The following is a 21,817-nucleotide window of genomic DNA, read 5'->3' on the forward strand; positions in this document are numbered from 1 at the left end:
AAACAAATAATGAAAGGTCAAGTAAAGACAAGTTAAATATTTGAAACAAATTGAAAAAAAAAAGAAAAGCGCCACGAAAGGAATTCTAAACAAATGGCAACGGGTCTGAATTAAGAATTTACAATAAAAAAAGTTGGTCTTATTTGCAAAACGGAAAAAGAGATGACGCAGTCAGGTTATGGGAACAAAGAAATATTTTGATTGTATTAGGTTAATGATTGGATCAAAGAGAATAGTTGGCTTTTAGTTATAGAGATTCGCTTGACGATATAGATCGTCACATCACGTCTTGGCAAATAAGAGGACGTTTACGGCCAAGATGTAAAAGCTAGCATGGAATATCATGAAAGGTAAATAACAGCTACTTAATAAGTTTAACAAGAATTTGTGTGTTTAACTACATGATATATCAGAAGTTGGAAGTATCTTTATTGCAGAGTTTCAAGTCGACTACTAACTGTCGGCGAACAAAAGGGATTAATATGCAACGCAAGACACATCCATTTGACTGTGCGCTACGTAATACAACGCTTTGTATAAGAATACGTATCCCCACACGCATTAATACATTGAACGAGTATAGATACTTCGAATGACTGACTGTTATAGCGTTAGTCTATGAACCTATATTGAAGCACGCGGCAATTGACGGGATAGCGTATAAGATACACACATTTAAAGACACACAGTGGGATCTGTATATATACCATTATGACGCCACGGTCTATAATATACATATATAAAGAACTGTATATACTCGGTGTATAAACTCAGCCATCGTTATTCCCTGGCAAAAGTGTATTGAGAATGGCGGTGACAATGTAGAAAAAAAATTCTGGAGCACGTTTTAATGGTACCATTCCCTTCTCCGTAGTTCTTCAGCTTTTAGAGTTAAAAAATAGGAGGTTTTACTTTTGGAATTATCCTCGAATATATATATGTATATATATATATAATCGCGTTGACACACCTGTTCTCGTCAGATCACCGAAGTTAAGCTATGTTGAGCCTGGTTAGTACCAGAGGGGTGACCATTTGGGAATTCTAGGCGCTATATGTGCTCCCCCTTATCTCGGCATGTGTTTCCAGTCGTCCTGTAATTCATTTGCCACTGGTATTTAACAAAGTCGACTCGGGAGAGGTGTGGTTGGAGACTGCGCACCTTCTGCCAAGAAAATTTCACCCAGGCACTCCTTCGTGGATATCCATAGTCTGTTAAAAGAGTGAAGGAGCCCTGATATATATATATATATATATATATATATATATATATATATATATATATATATATATATATATATATATATACTAGCAAAAGTACCCGTCGTTGACTGGGTTCAAAAACAGCCTACAGAAAATGGACTTTGATTTATGAAAGTATGATAGGTTATCAAAAGGAAGGGTTGTAAATAGATAGATTCGAATTTGGGGTATCAAAACCAAAGCAAAATATGATGACAGTAAAGATAAAATAGATAAACCCCATAATTTATTATACCATACCTGTTAACATTGAAACACTTATTACAATATTCTGTGGATCTATATTAAAAAACCTTGTTAAACTTTGTGACATATGTCCATTCTATGGAGGTCAGGCGCGAACGAACACCCTATAATTTTATTATACCATATTTCTTCAAACTGAAACATAATTATGAAAGTATACTTACGCAGATAGATATGAAAAGTCTTTATTAAAGTTTGTGCCTATTTCCATTCTATGGAGGCCAGGCGCGAACGCAGACCCCACAATTTTATTATACCATCCCTATTTAAGTTGAAACATACTTATGAAAGTATTATTATGTACATCTATATCAAAAACACTTGTAAACGTTTTATTTTAATTTTTTTTATTTCAATACTTTGTGGACCAAGCACGTATGCAGACCCCACAATTTTAATGAATCATCATTATGCCAGATCAAACATACTCATTCCTGTGTCTCAATAGATCTTCTATCATCATATGTGATCAGTTTTCTATAATAGTCAACCATATAGGAGCCTATTCGTGACCAGACACAAACACAGACGTTCAGCTTTATATTATAGATATATGTATATATATGTATATATATATGTATATATATATATATGTATATATATATATATATATATATATGTATATATATATGTATATACAGTAAAACTCCTTTAATTTGAACTTCCTCTAAAGTTGGACTTCCTCTCATTTGGATTTCTTCTAAACCTGGACTTTCTCTAAACTTGAACTGTCTCGTCATTGAAATTGTATTATCATATTTGATGCGGAGTTGCGGTAAAACTGTTTACATGGTTTAGTCAGATATTGCGCAGAAATGTTAATATTGGTACTATGTAATTAATGTAGATTAGCTATTGATAATTAATTTACACTAACTATAATTTTTTTCAGATTGCTATATTTAAAATAGTGAAAAACAACCCATCACAATGGCTTGCAACTCTAAAAGAAAACAAGTGACACTGACTTTACTCGAAAAACGTCAAATTATAGAAAAATTAGATGCTGGAGTTGTAAAATAGCGTTTTATTGAGAGATTATAAGATTGGAAGAAGTACACTGTTTTACATCAAAAAGAAAAAGGAGGAGATATTGAAGGCTGCTCCTTTCTCTTCAAATAAAAAACATGTAAAAAGAAGGGCACTTCGCAGACCAGAGCAAGTTGAATTCGATCGAATATTGCATGAGTGGTTTGTAGCAAAACGGAATGAAGGTGTAGCAATATCTAGGCCCATGTTAATTGCTAAAGCAAAATCTCTTAAGGAAGAGATGAATATCGCAGAAGATATGAAATTCAGTGAAAGCTGGCTTTGAAGCTTTAAGAGTAGACATGGTATAAGACAATTAACAATGTCAGGCGAACAACGGTCTGCTGATACACACGCAGCATCAAATTATTTTGACAAATTCAAGACGATAATTGCCGATTATGGTTTAACACCAGAAGATGTTTACAACGCTGATGAAAGTGACGTAAATTGGAAGTGCTTACCTACAAAAACATTAGCCGGATCCGAGGAGCAGAAAATAAAAGGATTCAAATTAAATAGAGAAAGACTAATAGTGATGGCATGCGCTAATGCTTCTGGAACTCATAAACTTAAGCTTCTTGTCATCGGCAAATCAAAGTGTCCCCGAGCATTGAAAGGAGTTTCGCCTTTGCCAGTATCTTATTATTCTTCAGGAAATGGATGGATGAATCAACAGTTTAAAAAAAAATGTTTCTTGCAAGAATTTGTGCCAGTTGTCCAGAGGCGTTTTCTTGAATAAGATAAACCTGATTCAAAGTGCTTGCTTCTGTCGGACAATTGTAGAGCACATCTCCTGAGTCAGAACTAGTGTCATCTTGCGGGAATATTTTTGTGTGCTATTTACCACCTAATGTGACTCCTCTAATCCAACCTATGGATCAAGGGATTTCTACAGAAATGATTTCATGATGAATATAATAAATAGTACCGTGAGTATAAGCAATTTTCATCGCCATTTTACTATCAGATGCCATATTTTCTCTCGCAAGTGCATGGAATCAAGTTCGAGCAAGCACATTAACAAAAGCATGGGGTAAATTATGCCCAGCGCCAAAGGTTTCTGAACTGAAAGAATCAGAGAATACATCTGGTCTAGAAAAATTCTTGAAACCAAACGGTTACCGACCAATCACGCTGTTCTTAAATCACTTAATGCAAATGATGTTGAAACGTGGGTGGAACAAGATGAAGAAACTACTGATCAATATCCTGAAGGCAGGAATAGTCATGAAAATAGCGACAGTTCCCATTCTCTTGACCCTAATGTAAATAACCAAGAACACTCTGATGAAGCAATATCATGGGATGATGCAGAAAAGTCTATGGAGACGGTTATAAAATTTCTAGAAAAAAGTCCTTACTTTAGTGACAACTATGTTTTGCAAGCAATGTCATTCCGAAGAGATATAATAATAAAGAAGCTACAGAACCAAGATATTGTAGATTTTCGTGATCGCTTACGGAATACAATGGCAGCGCCCAAGAGCTCAATCGATGAAAATAGAAACTGCAATGAGACTCATTCAATGAATATATAAATAAAAAAATGTATTTTACATAAATGTATGATTTCTGTAGATGATAACTTAGGTAATAAATACCTAACAAGTAAGAGTAGATTTAATTTAATTTCAATGTTTTTGTTCCTGATAATATTTAACAATTCTTACTTGCAATATATCGTAAACTCAAATTAATATATACTTGAAGTATCATATAGCAATGAATTTAATTTATTATTTCTTAATTCTTAGAAAATTAAAGTTAACTGCAGCACATTTTTTTTTATCACGAAACTCGAACAGCATCCTGTAATTTGAACGAAGCGGATGTTCAAAGTATAGGAGTTATACTATATATATATATATATATATATATATATATATATATATATATATATATATATATATATATATGTGTGTGTGTGTGTGTGTGTGTGTGTGTGTGTGTGTAAGTTTTGCTTCTTTCTCGTATGGTCAAATGTCTGGCATTTTTTTATGCATACCGGTTGACCCTTCTGTCAATTCTTCATTCCCTCGCTTACTTAAATCATTATATTAAATTATATTCTGCCAAATTACAAAATGTTTGGTATCTCCGCCATCTTTGTTGCGAAGACACCAAAGCCGAAGTCCGCCCGACTATGTAATAGCGCCGACATTTTGCTGTGATTATTAGGCTTTCCAATTTATACGGACAAAAGTTGGACCGGAAATCACTGGGAAATATATACGCTGGGGCGGATCCAATTTAGATTTTCGTATTATTCGGGGTGCAGTGAGGATGATATTAGGAGGGGAGGTAATATTGTGGTTTATAATCAATTAGCAAAAGAAAAGGAAAGAAAAGAAACGTGGAAAAAACATGAGATAGCAAAAATATTTAAATAAAATAAATAATAAAAAACATAAGATGAAAAAAAGAAATGAAATAAATTGAAAAAATAAAATTTCGAAAAATTGAAAGAATGAGGAAAAAGAAGAATGAGGGAGAACAAGATGGACGAGTAGTATTAGTAGTATTAGTAGTAGTAGTAGTAGTAGTAGTAGTAGTAGTAGTAGAAGAAGAAGAAGAAAGAGACGGAAGAGGGGAAGAACACGAAAAAACAATGAGGGGAAACAAAAAGAAATATGATAAGGAAAAAAGACGAGTAGTAGTAGTAGTAGTAGTAGTAGTAGTAGTAGTAGAAAAAGAAGAAGAAGCAGAAGAAGAAGAAAAAAGAGGAGGAAGCGAGGAAGAAAACGAAAAAAACAATGAGGAAAACAAACAGAAATATAATAATAAGAAATAAAAAAAAACGAGTAAGAGATAAAAAAAGAGAACGCGACAGAGAAAATGTAAACATTAGAATCAAAAGAATAAGAATGAAAAGAGGAAGAAGTAGAAAAAGGAATAATACAAAAGAGGACAATGAGTAGTAAGAAAAAAAAAACGGGAGGAGAATGATAATAAGAAAAAGAAGAACGAAGAAAAGGAGGAGGAGGAGGAGGAGGAGGAAAAATTAGTAAAAGAATTAATACAAATTTATATCTATAAAAATGAAATTGTCTGTGTGTGTGTGTATGTGTGTTTGTTTGTATGTGTACATTTCCCTACCAAACTACTCTGTCAAGTTTCAGTCTACACACTCGAAGTCTGACATAAGAGATATTGAAATTTGGGAAAATCTGTTTAATCCATTTTCCGCCAGAAATTCGGTTGTTAAGGGGTCAAAGTTCAACGATTTGACCCTTTGAAAACTCTACCAAACTCCTTTGCCAATTTGGGGTCTAAAACACTTGAAATTTTAGATGTGGGTCACCAGGACATGGATCAAACTTTTTAATTTGATTTGAGCTCAAAATAATAAATGTTAAGGGGTCAAAATTCGGGTCAAATTAAAAAAAAAAAAAAAATTGCCCCCCTGCGATCTCTACCAAATTACTCAGCCAATTTTTGATCTAAACATTTGAAATTTTACATAAAGGGTATTCAAACATGCAGCAAACTTTTTAATCAGTTTTTGGGCGAGAATTTGGCTGCCAAGAGGTCAAAGTTGAAAGAGTTGATCTTTGCAGACTCTACCAAAATCCTCCGCCAATTTTGTAGCCTAAACACTTAGAAATTTAGATGTAGGTTACTTTGACATGAGTCAAACTTTTAAATAAATAAATAAATATATATATATATATATATATATATATATATATATATATATATATATATATATATATATATATGTGTGTGTGTGCGTGCGCGCATAAAGTTATGAACAGTACATAGGGCTCGAGCAAATCCGGGCTAATCTGCTAGTAGAGAAAGGAAATAAAAAAGGGAATAGAAATAATAATTCTGATTTCGTTTATCAACGTCTCTCTGGAAAAGGATAGGATTCATTTCCAGAGAATTTCCCTCAATCCCAGCTTCAAACCAGGCGCTTCAAAGATCAAGGGTTTTCCTAAGGACGTTGGTGGTACCTTCAATATCAGAGGTCTGAACGCCGTCTAAAACATCAGGGATTTGTAGTTTTCAATTGTCCTTACAGACGACTTGATACTACTCCTAGTGTACCAACTACGACCGGGATTATTTGTGTTTTAACCCCGTGTATACGCCTTATCTCCAAGGCCAATGGAGCATAATTGCTCCACTTCTTATTCCCCTTCTCTCTCACATTCCTGCCCCAGGAATAATAATAATAATAATAATAATGATAATAATAATAATAATAATGATGACGACGACGACAAAAGGAAGAAAGATCAGAAAAAGAAGAAAAAAACATATTTTCTTTTTATGGCATATAAACCAGTCTTTGTCAACATTACAAAATGTCATACACACGATTTGTGCATAAGTCAGTGAAAAGCTTCGTACTGGATTCGAACACATGCCGCCGATTTCACAGACTGTGTCGTAACAACTTATTCACATGCCATTTCTGATATATTAGCTTTGTTATCGCAATGATTTATAAACTGCCATTTTGTATTTTCTGTTCTTAATGATCGTTTGCATTTTTATTATTACGTAATATTGTTCCTAACCCGGTTCCTCCCAAAAGGAACTCTGGGTTGTTTCAGTCGAGAAGGTTTTCTTTACAAATCGATGGTAGAAAAAAAAAATACTATACTTTGTACATGGCCAAATAAATTCCGAGAATAAAAAATGCACGCAACAATACAAACCCCCAAAATGTCGTTACATACAAACAAGAGGATAAAAATAAAGAAAAATATCGTCATTTTTTTTTTTTTTTACAAACGGTTTTATTATCATTACTCTTCTGTTTTAACACAACTTAAAATCTGTCCTCCTCGGACCGCAATAAAGCCACATCCAGCCCATTCTCCTCCTCGACTTTACACGTCCATTTTCTTCGATGTCACATTTTTCTTCTATCGACTATGTGGAGCATTTTTTCTCCCCATTTCCCCTTTTTCTTCTCGCGCATACTTCCTAATTTGTATACACGCTTTTTCAGCTACTGCTGCTTCTGCCAATCACTTCGCAAGCCAGTTATCTTTTGCTGCTACTAATATTTTCCCACGCGCTCATATGCACGATGTTATACTATCAGGACATAAACATTCCACCTAGACGCAGTTATCCGGGGCGCAAATGTTAAAAAACTCCAATGGTTGAGAGAGAAATATCCAGTGATGCAAATGGTCAGGGCATAATTGACCAGATCAGAATTGTCCGGAATGTAATAATCCTAGTGATGGAACGATTCCAATATTCACTCGATTTCGATACAATTACCGATTCTGGTTCCTTTAAAATTTTTTCAATATTTAGTGAAAGAATTATTGGGTTTGTATTACAGTCCACATAGATATGAAAAGTTGTCAAAAAACAAAAATATAACAAATAAATATTATCAAAAGCAAAATAAGTTACTTTTCCACCTAACTGGATAAGTTTTTAGTGTTTGTATTTAATTTAAAATGTTTATTAGATTCGCTAAGCAAGTAATATTAATCGCTATCGAAGAACAAGAAAAAATGTCTACGATGTTTTTGAAGACTCGATAATCACTTCAAAATAAGAAATAAAACAAAATGGCGGTAGAAACCTACTTACGTAACATTTATTGGGTGGGTTTCTACCATCATGTTGTTTAATTTTTATTTTGAAAAATAGACTTCGTGGCTTAGTGGGGGATGCCCTTTTCTCTTCCATTCAACCTCTCTCCCACAGAAAAGACGTTGCGGGCCTGTCTTTGTTTTATCGTTATTTCCATGGCAAGTGCTCGTCTGAGCTTTAATCTCTGGTCCCCCCTCGCCAATCTTTCACGAAAAACACCCGTCTAGCTGAAACCACTGTCAGTAATTTTCCCCACTCTTTATCTGTGCCTAAATCAAAACGTAGATTCCGTGAACAAAGATTCTTTCTTAGAAGTGCACGCCTGTGGAACTCTGACTACAACTTGGATATCTTCAAGTCCAACATAAACAAATTCCTGATGAACCGCCCCCTTAAGTAAGACACTTTATCAAATCTCCAATACTAACGATTATTACGATACTATCCCATTGTTTACTGTACACGCAATAACCCTTATCCCTGAGTGGCTTCCGGGCCTTGATAAGTGGTGACCTCCATGTAAAAAAGTAATAGTAGGAGCGCTAGAAACAATACCGAAAAACGTTGAAAAAAGAATGAGAGAGATTGAAATCAAAATGATAGCTGAGAAGATACAACGGATAACAAAAATAAAAACTGCAGAAATATTAAGGAAACCCCTTGAATGTGGAAACCAACATCACACATGAACTACGGACACAAACTGGACACAGAAACGCCTGTGAATAAAACACAAAAGAACACCACATGAAATCATGAAAACTAGAACTGTATAATTGTAAGGTACTCCCATGGGCCACTAGGTTCCAGTCATCCCCCTTTTTGTGTGTGTGTATGTCACCATACACTGGCGCCACACCAAATAAGTCAGGAGAGTCAAGGAGGATGGAAAGACCGAGGAAAGGGAGAGCACTAGCCAGACCTCCGCTGGATGAGCGCGAAGGGGACTGGGACCTTGGAAAGGCTTATTGCGACCCAAATTTTAGTGAAGGCCAATGGTTGCTGCGAACGAGAAATCAACAGTAAACGGCTGTTGCGATAACGCAAATTCTGTTGCAAAGGTTATCGAAAGAGGTAGAAAGTACTGGAAATCTGGGAAGACTTGTTGTCATTCAGATTCCAGAGAACAGCACAAGTTATTCTCAAAGAGAAATCTTTGATGATGGCCTGTGTGACTATTCCTAGTTAGTAAATAATAATAATAATAACAACAACAATAATAATAATAATAATAATAATAATAATTGGAAAAATACAACGAACAACAATAATGGAAACAGCTTAAATATTAAGGAAAACCCTTGAAGGTGGAGACTAACGCACACGAAACAAAAGCGTAGACGAAACCGCCACAGAGACAAAACATGAAGTGCTACATGGAACCAAGAACATTGAAGCTGTATACCTATAAGTTCTCTAACCCAACCCCATCCCCCATTATCACATAATGTTCACCATCCATCCCAAAAAGAGAGTGAAACCAAATAGCCAAGGAGGAAGGAAAGACCGAGGAGTGACCGGGCCTCCACTATATAAGTGCGAAGAGAACTGGGACCTTGGAGAGACTTATTGCTACTCAAATTCCAGTAAAGACCAATGGCAGCTGCCAACGAGAAATCAATGGCAAGCAGCTGTTGTGATAATGCAAATTTATTTGACCATGGCATCGAAAGAAGTGGAGTATTGGAAATTTGGGAAGACTTGTTTTCACTCAGCTTCCAGGAAACACCACCGGCTGTAATCAATGAGACCTTTGATAACCTTTGTGAAAGCTCCTTGTGATCCAACAACGACAACAAAAACAACAACAACAACAACAATAATAATAATGATAATAATAATAATAATAATAATAAATAATAATAAAAATAATAATATAAAAATAATAATAATAATATAATAATAATATAATAATAATACAATAATAATACAATAATAATAAAATTAATAATAATAATAATAATAATAATAATAAAATTAATAATAATATAATAATAATAATATAATAATAATAAAATTAATAATAATATAATAATAATAAAATTAATATAATAATAATAATAATAATAATAAAATTAATAATAATAATAATAATAATAAAATTAATAATAATAATATAATAATAATCATAATAATAATGATAATAATAATAATAATAATAAAATTAATAATAATAATACAATAATAATATAATTATAATAAAATTAATAATATAATAATAATAATAATAATAAAATTAATAATAATAAAATTAATAATAATAATAATAAAAATAATAATAATAATACTAATAAAAATAATAATGAGAAGAAGAGAAGAAGAAAAACAAGAACAAGAACAAAAATAAAAAGAATAAAAAGCCTTACCCTCATTGGCGACCCATCGATGGAGGCCGATTCATAAGCTTCCCCCAACTTGAACTTAAAGGTTCTTCCTTTTGGTACTCCAACGATGCCGACGTTGATTTCCCAACCTTCATCATTTAGCTGCTTGTATTCGATCTCGGTCCGGGCCGCTCTGTACCATTCTTTCTTCTCGGGGGGAAGACCTGAACGACAAGAGAAGATAAAAAAAAACATAAATATTACTAAACAGAATCACAGTCGACTGAAGTGAGCCGAAAGCTCGGTGAATAAAGGGGAAAATGAAGAATGTTCAAGACAGAGGTATTTCGTTCTATCCCACTTCATTAACTGTGACACCAGGATCGGGAAGTGGGATTGAGAGGTCATCCCTCCAAAGAGGAGACACTCTGACCCGCAAAAAGTGCCTGGGGTGCTCCGTCAACATTTCCCAGTAAGAGCGCCCAGAGCGATTAGCAATCAACTAAACACGTTCTCTAAGGGAGAAGGCAAAGCCTGGGAGGATGGACCTTCTAAAACTACATAGAACAAGCATTACACCGCAAGCAGCAGGGCCAGTTTATTACAAGAACGGTCTGTTGATTTTTTTTTTGTGGTGCGGAGGGGGGGATTAAAAATCATTAGTCGGCTGCTTAAGAGAACCTGACGTTTTGAACCGTTGACTAATCTTACAGCATCCGTATTGTACATTCATCGAAGATACATAAGCATGTCTCCTTTAATCAAGGAAATATGATCCTATAAGTACATGCTTCCAACTGCAATATATATATATATATATATATATATATATATATATATATATATATATATATATATATATATATATATATATATATATATATATATACTAGCATTTCAGCCCGGTGTTTGGATGTGTATGTTGAGCAAAAAAAATGAAAAAAAAAGTGGTAGTAGGAAGACAGGCTCGAACCCGTACCGCAAAGGAGGAAAAGAACGGGGTAAAACCTAACGTTTATGCTGTTACGAATACCGCCAAACCGGAAGCGACATTTTTAAGAATTAAGGCTAGACAATCTAAAGGAGAGGATACCTTTAAAAAGTATCGGCGAAAAAAGTGACCCCACCCCTGTAGAAAAGTTCCTAATTGAAGGGGAAGATATTAATGTTTTTAGCCAATTTTTCGATATTTGTCGTATGAAAGGTCGAACTTTAAAACGATACTGATCTTGGTAAAATCCGTCGCCTCTATTGAAAGTTTAAGGCAGACATGCAAACATACATACATACATACATATATACATACATACATACATACATACATTTATATATTGGTAACTAAAAATTTTCGACCCAAACTGACGAAAAAGCTTGCCCTATCTCTGAATACCCTTTAAGTAAAATTTCAAATATTTAGACCAGAAATTCTCTGAGTAATTTGGAAGAGACCGCAGAGGTTATTTTTTTTTAAAATTTGACCCCTATTATAACCTCTTAAAATTTATTGTTTTGGGCTCAAATGGACTTATTAAGTTAGATCCATGTCCAAGGAACCTATATCTAAAATTTCAAGTACGTAAACTCAAAATTGTCGTAGGGGTTTGGTAGAGTTCTCAAAGGTCAAATCGTTGAATTTTGACTCCTTAATCGCAAAATTTCTGGCCGAAAACCGATCACATCGATTTTCCCAAATCCATGGATTAAGAAAAATATTAAAAATTTTTGTATTCCTTGTCGAATAATAAATTTGTCGTAATTTTTTAATGTACTGAATTTAATAATGAAACCTTCATTTATATATATATATATATATATATATATATATATATATATATATATATATATATATATATATATATATATATATATGTATATATATATATATATATATATATATAAATTATTCTAAATATTTTCAAGTGCATATCTCTAAGTAACACTTGTCATCAGCATAGCTAAACTTGTTGATAAGGATCGAACTCGTCACCGCTCGATATATAGCTTGGTGTTTTATCATCAGACTTCGGGTAATCTTTATGCACGATTTTTATCGCTAATTAAATGAAAGACTGTTTATTTATTTATTTATTTTTTATTAGCTATTCTGTAGTATTTTTTCTTTTCGCTCCCTTTGCGATTTTAAAGAGAGAAGTTATCTGCCCTTTGTTTACATTCTAGTCGCCCCATATATATATATATATATATATATATATATATATATGTAAGTGTGTGTGTGTGTGCTAAACTTTTATATGATTAAAAAATTAAAATTATAGTCATTGATTAAAAATGAGGGCTTTGTGCTAACTTGATGGTTGAATACGGTTAAATTTGCGCTCAATTTTGGATTAACTACTAATTCTCATTAATTCCTAACTGTACATAGACTAGCTACCACACTACTTTGTCCACTGCACCTTATTATAACAAAGATCCATACAAAAATTTCAGTCAGTAGATTTTGAAATCCATATCTATAAAAGCGAAAATCTATAATATGAATCTCACCTGTCTGTTTAAATGAATGCATGTATGTATGCATTTATGCATGTATGTATGTATATATGTATGTATGTATATATGTATATATGCATGTCTCGCAAAAACGTTCGACAGAAGCGACTGATTTTTACGAGATCGGTATCGTTTTGAAGCTGGACTCTTCGGACGACAAATATCTAAAACTTTGCCAAAAGCATTAATTCCTTCACTCTTTTTTTCACGTTTTCTTTTTGCCTCCTTTACGATACAGGTTCGAACCTGCCTGCGTACTACCACTTTTTTTTTTGCTCAACACACCCTTACACACACCTCTACTTTCTTTTCCGCCTTCGCGTTATGGGTTTGAGCCTGTCTGCCAACTACAACTTTTTTTCTTGTTTTTTTTTTTGCTCAACACACACCTACAAACACCCGGGCAACGCCGTGCACCCAGGCTAGTATAATATAAAAGAGAAGATAATAAGAGAGAGAGAGAGAGAGAGAGAGAGACAGACAGACAGACAGACAGACAGACAGAGAAAAGATAGTGAGAGAGGAGGAAACGGGAGAGAACAGGAGAAACGAACGTGAGAAGAGAATAAAGAAAGGAAGAAAAAGAGAACATAGTGTTTGGTGAAAGAGAAAAGAGAGGAGGATAAAGACGAGAGAAAGAGAAAGCTAGAAAGATAAAGAATAGAAGGGAAGAAGAGAAGCGATAGAAAGAAAGTGAAATTGACACTTATTTATTAGTTGTGTTCGCGCAAAAGCCGCGAAGCGAGAAATGGGATAATTTCATAATGTATCGCCCAGGAATGTGATTAGTGGTTTCTTTACAAAATATGTCAAAATGTAAAATGAATGAAGTCAGTTGAGAGCATCGGATGGATTTTTGGCCCGAAACGCTTTTTGCCTTTGCGCGCGGAATAATCAATTATACGACGCCATCTTTTTTTTTTATCAACTCCAAAAGTCAACTTCTTTCCCGCCCTCACACTCCTTTCTTATGTGCATTTAACCCCCTCTCTATCGCCCTTTATATCTAACTGGTTCCCAACTTCTTTTCGTCTACTAATCTCGCTAGCCCCGCTCTCTTTCTTTCTGTGGGTTGGTATGCCTATTTGACGGCATATTAACCTTTTTTTCGTTTACATAATTCCAAACCACAATAATTTATGCAAACGTATTGTTGTGAATACTTTTTTGAATGCGGTCTAGTATTTTTTTCCATAGCTGGAAGAAATTTTGGCTTTATACATTTGGATTCCGTTCTTTTTGTTCCACTTCCCTCTGCCTGTTCTACAAGTATTTTAATGGTGAATGTTCTGACGAACTACAAGCACTTGTACCCCCTCTATGTGAATACCCCCGACAAGCCCGACAAGCAGCTAAATCCCACCCCTTCACAGTAGAGATCCCTAGGCGTAAGAAGGCCTTCTATTCCAATAGTTTCTTCCCCCAAATCGCTAGAGTTTTGAACTCTCTTCCGGGATTCTGCTTTCTCAATTGTACTGACATGCAGAAGTTCAAGTGTAATGTGGAAAGACATCTTGCTACTCATCTCTCGTCATAATATCACTGTAACTTGTGTCCCCGATAGTAGCCCTCCCCCTACTTCAAAGTGGCACTGTGCCTTGTTTGGGGTGAAAATTGAATTAAAAAAAAAAAACTCATCTGAACAATTTATCCCTAGACAAAGTTAGACTCAAGGTCTGTTTTTCATGTTGGGAAAAAGCCAACAAGTTCCACTCTGGATTAGATTAAGAATAAAAACTGCCGAACAGACAAGATGAAGTGTAGTATTGTTTTATCGTTATTTTCATGTCAAGTGCTCGTCTGAGCTCCAATCTCTGATCCCCCCTCGCCAATCTTTCACGAGAAACACCCGTCTAGCTGAAATCACTGCACATAAATTTCCCTTTTCTTTATCTATGCCTAAATAAAAACGTAGATTCCATGAACAAAGTTTCTTTCTTAGAAGTGCACGCCTATGAAACTCTCTTCCATTTGCCTGTTTCCCACCTGATTACAACTTGGATGTCTTCAAGTCCAACATAAACAAATTCCTGATAAACCGCCCTCTTAAGTAAGACACTTTATCAAATCTCCATTACTATCGATTACTACGATATTATTCCCTTGATTACTGTACACGCAATAACCCTTATCCCCGAGTGGCTTCTGGGCGTTGATTAGTGGTGACTACCATGTAAAAAAAAGCCCTCAAACAACAAGGAACTCAACAATGTTAATCTCTGACCTACATGATGTGTGTGTTCTTGCGTGTTTTTTTTTTCTGTATTCAGGATGACCTATCCTCCATTAAATGTATGGCCACCAGCACACTTTTATCATATACCCTTCATTAATCCATTAAGCATCTTAATTAAAAGAAAAAAAAAATGGACGAAAGCAACACATAGAGAGTTTTAATTGTCTTCAATTTCTCTGTACTAAAATTCATCAGGCCATTCTGACATGAAGATACTTTCACTTTCTCCTAGTAATTCTCCCACAAGGATAACGTTTGAAATTTCTTAAAATTCTTTTTACGTATATACAAGGCCTGTTATTTTTTTTTTTATTATTAACGATTCGGTTGTATTTAATTGTTCCACTTCCCTAAGCGACGAGGGTGTTACCTGGACTTTGTTTATTTGCGTTGCCTCCATTTTTTTGGGAATTATTTTTTTCTTATTTATTTATTAAATATCAAAATATTTTTTCATTTGAATATCTATCAAATATTTTTTGGATAACTTTTATGCACGTTAAACTATTTAATAAATATTTAAATAAAATATCTTAATATATAATAAATAAAAATAATATATATATATATTTAGATCGATATACATATAAAGGTTAGATTTTGTCGCACTTACATTGGTATTCAAAGCCTATGTTTCCTATTTAAACATTATTAAAACAAACTTCTTAATATACTCAGTCATATATATGCAGCTTAATGAAGTTTAACTAATTTGCATATTCCTTCGAAAAAAGAACGTTCATTAGTTAATGATTTATTTTTTAGGGTTTCTTATTATTGTTTCATTTAACTATTTTCAGTTCTATTATGCATATTTTCTACATTGTGTATAATCCCCTAGCATTTATTATATATATATATATATATATATATATATATATATATATATATATATATATATATATATATATATATATATCTGTCTGTGTGTTTTCGGAACAAATTCATAGATTAGCAGGGTAACTGCTTTAACAATATTTGTTGAGCTGGCACCTCTACATGTTCTGACGATTGATTATTCCTGACGTCATTTCCGGTAAACAGGTTCCGCTTTCCAATCAGTCTGAACCCAAGTCTCAGAAAAGAGAAAGTCGTAAAATTATTTGTCCTTCAGTTGAGCGAAGTTCCTACGCAACTAACAAACTCATGTTTTATATATATATATATATATATATATATATATATATATATATATATATATATATATATATATATATATATAACTGAAACTGCCTCTGTGTGTGTGTGTCTGTGTGCATACATTCTCCTACCAAACTACCCTGTCAATTTTCAGTCTACAGAGCCGAGATTTGACGTAAGGGCTATTGATATTTGTGAAAATTTTTTTAATCGGTTTTCGGCCAGAAATTTGTCTATCAAGGGGTCAAAGTTCAACGATTTGACCTTTGAAAACTCTACCAAACTTCTTCGCCAATTTTGGGTCTACGAGTAAACACTTGAAATTTTTAATGTAGGTTACTTGAACATGGAGTCAAAGTTAAAAAATGAACCCTACCGCCGATTAAGACCTACAATTTTCCACCACATCAACTAAATTGTCCGAAAATCCAAACAGATTATTTGTTTATAGTGGTGAAGGTTTCGTGGAGAAATAAGCACACTTTTTGGCACGACTGTTAATCTCTGTCGGTGCAATGGCTGCCAAAAGGCAGAGAAGGCAGCAGACCTCAAGCTTTATATCAGAGTTTTTCCTCCTTTTAGATGCATGTTTTAACGAAGACTGGAGGTGCCTCTCTCCCAGTGAATTAAACGTGCATCCAGATGCCAATATTGAAATTTCCCCGTCAACGGCGCGGTGCATACCGAATGTCTAGCCTTACCAAATGTTCACCCACCTGGTATTGACCATGATATACTAGCAGGGTAACCCGATGTTGTCCGGGATTGAATTATGATCAACAAATGTTTCACGCTCACGTATTTTTATTGTCATCGAAATCGATGAAATCACCCTTCAATCAAATCGATTGATTGATTGCTCTAATTGGGGACTCATCGTGATGCATCTGGAGGAAGCTTCACATGCCTCCCCCAGTGACTTAGTTCACAATACACTGTAGTCTACATTGCACTGTAGAGAACCTACTGTTGGTTTTATGAAAGTATTTTTATATATAATGGTTTGCATTAAAGTTTACAAAGCAAAAGTCAAGTATCATGCATCAATTTTGCTTGAAAAAGAAACGTTCATTTCGAACGCTTTTTATCATATCAAAGAATCTAGCCTTACTGGTTGTTAGGTGATAATGGCTTGAATTAAAGTTTAAAATAAAACCAAATTCAGTGTCATTGTGAAAGTGTGCTTTAAACAGAAACATTCATTTCGAATGATCCCGGTGATATCAAAGACGCTACTATTGATTTTATATATCAGGCCTTTCTGCTTACGCGGTGATAAAGCTCTTCAAATTCACTTGTAACATTTAACTTGATACCTTTATTAATAAAAATTTTGATCATCAATATTATTATTATTAATATTAGTTTATCTGATATATGTACCAATATTGTATTTTATTTAAATATATATTTAAGCTTAACATATACTATATTTATTAATTTCAATAAATAAATAAATAAATAAAGTATTAAAAATACTAAATTCAATAAGTTCAAAATATAATATTTTATAATCTAAATAGAATAAGCACTAATTATCTCCCTTTGATTATTTAATTAGGAAAATAAGATTATCTCCCCCCTCTTTTTTTTTTTAAATATTGGCTTAATTTTAAATTAGGTGTTTACTAACATATTCTAACCGCTAAAAAATGTTCCATTGGCGTTCTTTTTGAAAATTCAACATTTCGTACATTTATAAGCTACAATCAACATCCAAATGAATGCTTTGACGATAATTATGGTTTTCAAAAAGCGAAAAATTAAAAGGTATATATATATATATATATATATATATATATATATATATATATATATATATATATATATATAATTCTTATCTTTTGTTAAAAACATAATATTATAAACTTATATTTAAACCAAATTCAGATTTATAATTTTATTCTATTTTTTATTCTCAACCCATATTATTTTTCTTATCAGGTAAATATTTTCCTTTTTATTTTAATTTTTTCCAGATACATCTGCCTTACTTAAAATTGTTAGGTTTATTTATGGTGTCTTTTACATATAAAAAAAAAACACCCAATACTTTTGCTGATGAGGAGACTTTGTTTAAAAAAAACTATATGTCAAAATTATTGTCCGTGGCTTAATATCTATCACAATAAAAACAACGTTTCCGAAACGATCGTACAAATTATTGACTTTGTTATTGTTCCTTCTTATGAAACAGATTTTTTAATTTTTAATTCTAATTTGAATTTTAAATGATAAATCACATTACTAAATACACACACACACACACACACACACACACACACACACACATATATATAGAGAGAGAGAGAGAGGAGAATCGGATTTATTTTCATTTTGACAACGCCCGGTAACCTTCACAGGCCTCATTAAAGTAAATAACTAAACGCAATACATTAGAAAATAAAGTATACCGTATTTCCACTTAGGAGATTTAATGTGTAATTTATTGCATTTTTTACTACATTCGTGTCGGTGAAATAGGTTTCGGATGGAGAGGATGGGGGAAACGCCAATGAGGAGGGCGTTAAACCGGAAAAAAAAGAAGCAAATGGTAACGGCAGCAAAAGCTAAAAAGTTCGTGTTTGTGTTCGTTATTTCCTTCTTGGTCAGATTAGTAAGCCCGTAGCAATTCCACAGACAAAAAGACATGAAACATTCTCTACATTCTAGCCTCGTCCCGGCTAGCAGACCGAACATTGCAAACATATTACACGCAATAATGCCTCCATCTTATTCCTTCGCTCGGCGATTGTTGGGATTTTCCCAACCATAGACGGTAACAAAAATAATGCGACGTCGACAACAAGAAAGGAACACAACACAAATAAAGTTGTCATAAAGAAACTTGTATTGATACGAAAGGGGGAGGGGGGGGGGAGAAAGAATGTTTCTTTGCAAAAACAGTCGCTTTTGCGGAACTTATCTATGATTCGTCCTTTTAACGTTGTTCGTTTCCTGTGGAGTTTGTCCGGGTCAAAAAAAAAAAAAAAAAAAAAAAAAAAAGAAGGAAGCCTTGAATTCTTTGGTGCTGCAATTGCTGTCGGAACTTCTCCCACGTGTCTGGTATGAATGGCGGAGAAGACCTAAAAACACGCGTTGTCTTCGAGGCCCCAACAAGCAAAAGAGGAAGAGACATCGAAATAACCATTCTCGAAGAATCTAAAAAGGGAAGCCTGGAATTGTTTTTCCTCCAATCACAGGGCACCCCGTTAGTGACTCCTTAATAATTCCAATACCTTTGAGGGACAAACTTTCGAAAATTTATTACTATATTTCGTAACGTTCGATTCGAGTGTTGGGAGACTGGATGAAATTTAAACATCTCTCGCGTTTATTTATAAAAACAAATCAAACTTAACCTAATTTATGTCCCATATTTCTACTCAACACTGATCCAGTTTTAATCTAAATACTATTAAAAATGTATCGTGTTTTGGGGAGTTCCTATTTACAATGCCTCTCCATGGGACAGGGTTAGGTACAAAGGTCGTTTTTTTAATGTGGAGAAAAGGAACAAAAATAAAAATTGTCTCAGTTGTGAAAAATTTCTCCTCCACTGACAGAGAACAAGAAATTGAAGCACAGAATCTGAAGAACAGATACCTCACTTTGATCTTGGCCCTTAAATGTTCATTCCTATATCAAACGAAAATATGTGATTGCTTAGAACAACCGCAAAAGAGGAATAATCAGAGTAGATATTACTAAGGTAATAATTTTTTATTATTTCAATACTCGAGTTCGAATCTCAGGTAAGCCTTGATTGTTTAACGTGTTACACACGTGTTTATGTTGCACTAATGTTATCTCAATTTCGTAAAAAATATGTCAATGAAATTAAAAATATTTTTCGCATTTTATATAATTTTTTACAATCTGTAAAAATAGTTACGATTGGTTCACAGTAAATTATTATTTTTTTTACTTAAAAACACAATTTCTAACAATTTTATTAATAAAAACAATACATAAATATGTATTATTATTCATCGGACTACTGTTCTCATCTTGAGTGTGATTTTCACAACGTTTCGGTCGATATAACCTCCGATCTTCTTTAAGTGTATCTTGTCGAACCCGGGAATGTTTCTCTCAAACTCGGGAATTTGGATAGAATTTCGAGCGGAACTCTTTATTTACTTCACGAGGGTAGCATGCTCTTGTTCCGTCAGCCACGACTGGATAAAGATCCTAAGTAATTCGCAGATGTATTTCATGACTAACGGAACAAGTGCACGCTACCCCCCCCCGTGAAGTAAATAAAAGGGTTCCGCTCGAAATTCCGTCCAAATTCCTGAGTTCGGCAAGATACACCCGAAGAAGGTCGGAGGTTATATCGACCAAAACGTTGTGAAAATCATACTCAAGATGAGATAGTAGTCCGATGAAAAATAATACAAATAACCAATACTCATCTTAAAAATTCAAAAACGCAATACATAAATACATTCATCGTAGTTACTTTCTCTCTCATGCTAACATTGCAGAAATATTTTATTCACAACATTGCAGAAATATTTTTGACATAAGCGTTATAAAAAAGTAGAAGCTACGTAAAAATGGAAATTAATATATCGAAATACAATACACAGTCCGAGAAGCACATATAAAATAATAATAATAATAATAATAATAATAATAATAATAATAATAATAATAATAATAATAATAATAATAATAATTGGCTAATTCCTTGGCATTTTGACTGAAAACAAGGTGCAGTATCTGTTCTGATACTACACTCCACCTTTTCGGCCAAGGGAGGAGAAATCTTTCATGACTGAGGCAATTTATATTTTTGTTTCTATCCAGAGTGCCCCTTTTTGGAAGCTGTATTTTCCCCACATTAAAAACCAACATTGTGTTTAATTCTACCCATGTGGGAAGGCAAGTAAATATAAATGATAATAATTGGCTACTAGTCATGAAGTGTTACTCGCAGCAATGGCGAAAGAGGAAGAGCTAGATAAAGAATCCTTGGAAGGTAAGCAGAGGTACAAGGAAATAATGAAAGCAAAAAGATTGACTGAGTTGGTAAGAATGAAACGTCATTGTAAGTTTGAGCGTGATACTAAATCACTAAATTGCCAGGACACTTGGAACCTTCTGTCTAACAGTAACTTGAAAAGGGGAGACAAAAATTCTTATATTTGCTGTTAAGGAGCAGACAGTAAATACAAATGCAATCAATAGAAACATCCTTGGGAAGGACTGCTCACGGTAGTTGTTCGTTTCCTGTGGAGTTTGGACTGTTCACGGTAGTTGCTTTTTGTAGTGCAGGTTGTGTGGTGTAATTCTTGAAATAGTCATACACAATGTTAGTGCGCGTTCTACACTTGTTCAAATTGGGTACAAACGTCGTCATGACAAAGTTTGTACAAATTTGCCCCGGAGTTTGGGCAAAAAGTTTTAAATCAAAGTGACAGACAACTGGTTCCAACATCACCCAGAAGCGGTAGTGGAAAATGAGGACGTTAAGATTCTCTGGTAT

At 33.7% G+C, this 21,817-nt stretch overlaps 1 protein-coding gene across 1 annotated transcript in view; it reads right to left on the reverse strand.

The window, feature by feature from the left end:
• The window catches only part of LOC145254807 (fatty acid-binding protein homolog 9-like), a 214,784-nt gene that overhangs the window by 97,649 nt on the left and 95,318 nt on the right, over positions 1 to 21,817 (reverse strand). The window contains exon 2 of the mRNA XM_080113617.1: positions 10,476 to 10,657. Within this exon, the coding sequence (XP_079969743.1) occupies positions 10,476 to 10,657 (182 nt within the window). The remainder of the gene's footprint in view (positions 1 to 10,475; positions 10,658 to 21,817) is intronic.

This window comes from Euprymna scolopes, chromosome 30, assembly GCF_053919585.1.
Source record: "Euprymna scolopes isolate OS-2025 chromosome 30, ASM5391958v1, whole genome shotgun sequence".
Lineage (NCBI taxonomy): Eukaryota > Metazoa > Mollusca > Cephalopoda > Sepiida > Sepiolidae > Euprymna > Euprymna scolopes.